Source organism: Eurypyga helias, unplaced genomic scaffold (genome assembly GCF_000690775.1).
Source record: "Eurypyga helias isolate BGI_N326 unplaced genomic scaffold, ASM69077v1 scaffold7137, whole genome shotgun sequence".
NCBI classification, from domain to species: domain Eukaryota; kingdom Metazoa; phylum Chordata; class Aves; order Eurypygiformes; family Eurypygidae; genus Eurypyga; species Eurypyga helias.
In genome coordinates this window covers 1-7219 of record NW_010262281.1, presented here as the reverse complement: position 1 = coordinate 7219, position 7219 = coordinate 1, and the positions used below count along the sequence as shown (strand labels likewise).

The 7219-nt window shown below is 44.4% G+C and overlaps 1 protein-coding gene across 1 annotated transcript; it reads right to left on the bottom strand.

The window, feature by feature from the left end:
* Positions 1 to 669: 669 nt before the first annotated feature.
* NABP1 (nucleic acid binding protein 1) lies at positions 670 to 4276 on the bottom strand (the record flags this gene model as incomplete). Its single annotated transcript, XM_010155656.1, has 4 exons — positions 670 to 1272; positions 2423 to 2489; positions 2752 to 2824; positions 4205 to 4276. Coding segments are annotated over 4 exons (400 nt in total), but the record flags the coding sequence as incomplete, so codon positions are not given.
* Between the last annotated feature and the right edge of the window lie 2943 nt (positions 4277 to 7219).

The window sequence follows — 7219 nt, the reverse complement described above, 5'->3', positions numbered from 1 at the left end:
TCCTGATCTCAGAAATAAAACCACAGTTGTTTTCCCCGGGAGATGGTGGTGGGGTTAAGTTCTTTAAGGGATAATTCATATTTCATATAAAACAGAGGAAGAAAGGCTTAGCAACTTAACAGCAGCAGAAGTGCAGCTGTGTGCTTGGCCAGTACCTCTGTAATCCACACCTACAGCTTCGTCTAACACATCACTCATTTGTTAAAGTGGACGAAGGAAGGAGAAGTAAGCAGCCTCGCTGATGACAGAGGTAATACAGCATCTGAAAACAGCTCCTTCCTGGAAATTCCAACTCCTGCAGCTCCTTGGGTGTTTATACCAGGAGTGGCTACAAACGCTGCTGTCTGAATTTAGATCCGTCTCTCCTGCTGTTTCATGCAAAGCAAGAATACCCAAGCTTCGATCCAAAGCAAAAAATCTGTCACTTTCCCTGACAGTGATAATGGTGTTCATGAAGAATTTTTAAAGTCATGTACACTTTTTATAGGAATCAGAAGTCAAGCTTCAACACACTCACCATGTTTTAACTTTCATCTGAGTTACCCATTCTCTGATTTAGGAGACACCACCAGGTGACTGCACCACCATTTCCTCATACATATTGCTCTCACAAGCTGTATTCATTCCAAGGACACCTTGTTCACTACAGCACCTTTGCCCTTCCTGCTCATTTCTCTTCCAGCACGAAGAACTCCCATTAACCCTGATGAAAGTCAGCATATGTGCACACAGGACATAGACCTTTTAAGGCTATATGGCTGACCAACAGAAACAGAAAAATACATACATGTAACTGAAACTTTCTTCCATTTAGCAAAGGGTACCGAGTTTTAATTGAGACTCCTCAACCCATTACCCTCGCTTTCTTATATCCACCTTCTCGCCCTACCCCCTTAATTTACGGGGAAGACTCACTGTGCTTCCCTAAGCAGAACAAGAAATAGATCACATCAAGTTTGCTCCACAGACCAAAAGGTAAAAAATAAAGGACAAACTGGTTCACAGTTAACTATAAATAAAAGTGCAATAAGTGTTCAAGTACAGTGTAGAGTTTAAGCAAGCTGTACAACCACGTTTGGCATAGTCATCTTTTAAAGGCTCTGCGTGGGTCCCTCCCATTACTGACAGCAGGGAGAGGAGGCTGAACGCTATTAGCTGGTGCTGGATTTACAGGTCCTCGTCCACTGCCTCTCCCACTACCCACGTAAGTGTGGCCATGATTATACGTAAATGGAAATCCACTCGATTCTGGTCCAGTTTGTAAACCATTTCCTAAAAAGACAGGAAAAAAGGTTATCACAAGTTCCATGGACTGAAATCACTGCTCCCTTGTATATACAAGTTTCGCAACGGAGAACGCATGGTGTTTGCGGCAACCACCAAACCCTGAGCACCAGAAGGAAAAGCCCTTCTGGCATGGCCCAAAACCACAGCTTACTTTTTTTCCCCCTCCCAAACTGCCTCCCCTCCATCCCTACCCCCAACTCTCAACAAAAGCAAGAAGGCTCGCAGAGTTGCAAGCCGATTCTTTGCCCGGAAGAGAGACTGGAGTCTCATGGGAACTAGACTGGTGTGTTCAGAAACGCGCACTGGCCTGTAGGTCACACCCCAAGATGTTCTAGAGGGACAGCAGGGCAGCAAAAGTCAAGGAGAAAGCAGCAAAAGTAAAAGCAGGCTACGCCAAGCCCCTTGCGTCATACCCCACTGCCAGGCACACACAAACAGAAAGCTGCCCTGGAAGTCCAACCACAGAAATAACTCAGCTGGCACCAAGTTCTCATGAACTTGAGCCTCAAAGTATCACTGCTCATGTTTTTCTGGTACGAAGAGGGACAAAGCTGAAAAGGCAGAATGATGACAGGAAGCATGGGGAGAGAAGGAAGAGACAAAACCGAATCATTGCACTTAACCCACAGAAAAGCAGGAAAAGAGTTTCCGAGAAGACACGCACATGCTCAGTCAGAGCAGCTGCCTGCTGGCCAAAGCAGGGACACAAAGGAAGTACCTACACACTACCACTTCTGTTTTGGGGACCTAACCTGGCAGGAAAGCCAAGGTGACTGGCAAGATTAAAGTAAGTAATTTTTAAAGCGAAGGTCTCAGGTGGTTCAAAAAACAGGATTTCAGGTGCTGCAAAAACTCTCTGAAAGCACCTAAACAATTTATGATAAATCAAGTCTTTTTAACATGATACAGGCACCTTCAATATTCTCCTCTCTTCCTCTTCTAGGGAAGAAATCCTGAAACCAGTATTCAGGAAACATTCATGCTTATGTGCCTGCAGGTTCAGGCCTCAGCCTAAAAGACTTGTTAGAGCATATTACACTTTTGTCCCAGAGTGGAGAACCCTTGGCAAGATAAATCTCTTTATTCCCATTAACTTGCTCTCATCCTTTCACTTTCACAAAATGAAAAAACTTACCCAGTGGCCCGAAAGTACAAGAACCCATATTACTTGATGCAGAACTATTATTCTGTTCACCCTGTGCCTTCAGAGAAATGTAAAAAAAAAAAAAAGACATGGATCAGAAAGAAATTTCACATTTTTACAGAAAAGGGCTAATTTTTTCATGTGTTCTTATAGTGGCTTCACATGGAATTTATCTGCTACTCAAATTGTTGGCTCATTTTTGTCTATGTATCACTTCAAGTCCATTTTTCCCCAAAGAGCCACATCTGATCACAGCCTAGTGTGAAGTACTCACAACAAAGAGCACTTCATGCCGGGAGCCTCAGACAAGTTTAACATACCAGTTTGTTCTGCCCGACGTGTTCCGAGTTGGGCTCACTGAAGTTTGGCACTTCTGAGTACACCATGCAGAATCTGGGGAGAAATTAGGATTAAGTGGAAGTTCTAAACCCATTTTTTTAACAGTTCTTAACTGCACAACTCAAATAGCATATGCTCTTGACATATCCCATCACCCAGAAGCAACTAATCCAGACGCCCACCGTTCAGAGAGTATCCATAGGTATCAAAAGGCTCTTTGATCCCTTTATAGGCTTGTGGCAAAGCTGTCACATCTTCCTGGTGCATGTGTTTCAGTCAAGCAGAGGCAAGCAAAACAGCCTTAACAAAAGGTGATGAAAGGCTCCCTTTGCCGGTCTTCCAGCTGCACAACCTTGTCCAGCACCCACTCACAAGGTCACCTGAGGCACTGTCACCCACACTGGGGCTGCATTAGATCTCCAGGGAATACTTAAACATTCCCATGCTATGGAGTGCCCCATTAACTTGATAGCACAGAAGAGTCCTAAACAGGGAGTGAAATTCAAAGCATCCTTTACTGCTCATGAGGACTACAGAGGAATAGGCCCACCAACCCACCACATGATAATCCTTGCAGAGGGGAAGAAAGATTTGGGTCATTACGCAGCTTGGGCTGGTTGAGCAGAAGTGGAGATCCTGCCTCCTGCTGGGAGGCACAACAGAGATGAAGAATCCCCTCACTCCAGCCTGCTGGAAAGTAAGCCCACTTCTGGGGTGATGGCTTTTCACCAAAGAAAATGTGCAGGACACCCCTCACAAAATCCAGCTGAGCACTGGGCACTTTTGAACCGCTTAAGAGAGGTAGCCACCCCACAGCCCCACTTCCCTGGTGACTACAAGGCCTCCCACAGCACTTTGTGCAACAGCGGAAGTACTCTTCTGGTTAGAAAATATTGTTATTTTTCCTGTTGCTTGTCAAGTATGTTACTCATGTTTGCTCTTAGTCAGGAGCCGCCGCCTCAGTTTGTGGGCAGTTTAAAGAAGGTTTAATGAGTCTTGCTTCTATTTAGATATGATTCACTGGAGTTACCTTTGTCTTCCTCCTTTGCACCGCTCATCTCTAAGGCATGATACACACACAAGGCTTCCACCAAAATAAAGTGGTTACTCAAGCTGAGGCCCAGGTAAGCAACACAGATTAAATCCCTTGTCACTGATAAAATTTCCCCCCCTGTAGGTAAAGCCCAGACCTGTGCCATAATGAAGGACGATTTTCCTCAATATACCTAGAATCCGGAGAGGGTCAGAGCTCATTACGACAACAGCATGTGAGAACTCACACCACAGTTGCCTGTACTGCACCTATCCATGAGCAATCAACAGGCTTTTGCTGCCCTAGCTCCCATTTACTAAGAGCCACCACATCTTATACTTACCTTGACGCTTTGCTGAGAACAGGACATAACACCCCAGGTATAAACACACAATACTTACTCCCCAATTTTATGCAGCTCTCCTCCTCGTCCTGTGTAAAGTGTCAGGCATCCTTTCCAGAGAGATGCGTACCTGAGAAATCAGAGAAAGAAGCAGATGCAGTGTCTCTTAGCAAACCACTGTTGAAAAAGGAAGTAGGAGCACGCTATCTTCCAAGAGTTAATAAATGTTACCTATCAACATGAACCGCCTGAAAAAATTCCCAGGCACACCAACTTTACCACAATAAAATTTTATAGATCCCCTTGGTTTAGTTCTAGAAAAAAGGTACTGGAAGCTCAGCTGACTCGTTTGGCAATTCCAGGAAAGCAGCCAATTACTTTGGGACTGGATGCTCTTTCCTTGGCTGGAGCAGCCCTTATGACTATTCTGCAGAGGAGAGGCATCTTGCCAAAAGCAGTATGTGTGTTACCCACTCACTGACAACTCTCAGTTCTGCTTTCAGCAGAGGCCAGGAAGAATTACCTTTCTCCACTGGAAAATATAAACACTGCTATTGAATATGTGTAACAGGAAGTGCTTATGTTTTTTAGTATAGGACCTTACCAGATTTTTTTCTTTTAAGCACAAGTTTGACCATCATGTTCCACACGATGTATAGAAATGCAATGAAATCACTTCTTGATTGCTGAAACATGCACTTACAAGACAGCATGAGTGCACTCTAGTCTTTATAGTGGCACTTGACTTCAAGTACTGGAATTTGAGTTATGCAAAACTTTCCGTATAATTGTTCCTTTTGGTGAGGGGCACCACATACGAAGAAAATGATGAAAATGCAGCCCAGAAACCCAGGTACAGCACAAGGGAGTTAACAGGAATGAGTGTCATCTAGCAAAGGAACAGGGAGCCTCAGCAATTGCACTCTCAGGAGTCACAGATAAACTGGACAAGTCACCACTTCCTCATGCTCTGGATCTATCTCTGGAACACAGATAACAAACCTTCCTCTCGCCCTCTGCCTTATCTGCTGAGACTGGGAGCCTTCCGGCCACACGCAGGGCCTCGAACAGGGGCAGCAGGGAGGAGCCAGGACAGCAGGACAGGACCATAATGCCAGTGCAAGGATAAGCTTCTCCATACTCCAGCACAAGTGGTAGTATCTACAGTTATGGTGCCTGTCTTGGGAGCTTTCCATCCAGAAGTAGGGTTAATGCTCTTGACTTCATAATGCTACCTTTCACTTTCATGAGTCCCTCTAAGCTTAACTTTTAATAACCAGCTAGTGGGACAGTCTTGTGGCAGAGCACAAAAGGAAAAGAGTTACCAAATAATAAATGCAAGTCAAACATACATTTACTGGGACACAACCAAGCACGTCATGGGACTGATAACCTCCAGCACAAAGTTATTCCACGTATGCAAGCATTTGTTCTTGTCTCAGAAAGCACTGGCTATAAAGCACTAACCTCCAGAAAACTTCAAATTTAGAAATATTAACTGCAGCAGCTTTCCATAAACAAGTTAATCAGACAGTGACAAAAATCAGCAAGTGTCTACTTTTGCAGAGGAATGTATCTACAGCATGAAATGCATCAGAAAAAACTACATGTTTACATGTGGGGCCTAGCAAAGCTTTCGTGCTTGTGAGCATCCTGCACTGGAGGTCAGATTAGAAGCTGACATTTACTTGCCTTGCAATGCAGCATCACATACTCAAATTCATCCTATTTAAGTATACAACTGTGTGTGGAAAACCTCGTATGCCAGCATGAGGGCATTTTTCAAGATGAGAGCCAAGCCAGAATGTATTTAGCTTTTGCCACTTCACTCCTTGCACAGTCCTAAGTGTGGATGCAATTGAAGGCATGCCTTAGGCACGCACCAGGATTAGAACTGTCAGTTCATAAATTTAATTCACACAAACCAGGCTCACTTTATGATATGAGGGGATGCAACAACCCTCCCATGTGTTGCACTGAAACACCAGAGCAGCTGCAGTAGGCCGGTCACAGAGCAGAGCACAGTGCTGACCAGTATCGCTATCAAGTTGCTTCAACGTCATCTACGCGCAGGGCTTTGTGATGGCCCAGAGCCTTGGTTCAGTTCCACCCACCTCAGTGCCCCAGCACTCCACGTGCTCTCTCTCCACACAAGCAGGCTTCCCCAAATGAGCAATCAGCCTGTTTCGTGTAAAAGGACATTTGCATAGGAGGAAGCAGCTGTAGTTTTGCTGGCAAAGGGTCATTCAGTGTCACTAGAATTACACTCAGACGAAAAACTTAAGAGCAGCTGAGTTAGCAGCTCCACTGAGTAACCTTTTACATACCTTTTCCTAAAAAACAAATTAAAAAGACCTTACATATGCTGTAGTTCCACCACCTCCAGGAGTGCTGAAGGCCAAAGGAACAGTGGATTTCTAAGTGTAACCAACTCAAATGAAAGTGACTATCACTTTGCTACTGACAATGTAAGTGACATGGAAATGGATTTGCAAACTGAAATTAGTATTTTCTCACAGATAATAAACCTATTTGGGGTTTGGGTTAGTTTGGTTTTTTATTTTAACTTAAAAGAGCTCTCTGAGATAAATGAACTGCACATAAAACTTAACTAACATCCTCTACAGTGCAGCCCTAGTATGAATTTTTATAGTGAATTTGAAAAGCTTCTCCTTCACTGTCTGTCATTTCTGTTAAATCCACTGTAATGAAAAGCAACTTTTCTGCATGAGAGACATTAATCATTCCCTCCTCTCATTAAGGACCTGACTGCTAGAGTAAAGAATTGGCTGTAAAAATAAAAACACGCTTTTGACTTCCCTGCTTGATTTACAGACCAGGACTGACTTGCATTTCCCTCCCTCCCCCCTCCCCAAAAGAAGTATTTTCCTAAGGAGCTTTTTTTATAAGCCAAACCACGTCTTCAAAGCCAAACCCTCTCAGACACCACCTCCTCGCTGACAACGCAAGCCCTCCCTGGCCTGTACGCTCGCTCCAGGCATGTTCTGGGGCGGAGGAGGAGGTTTTAATTCGGCAAGTGATCTCAGAGCGCTGCCCCGGTAACAAGGAGGCA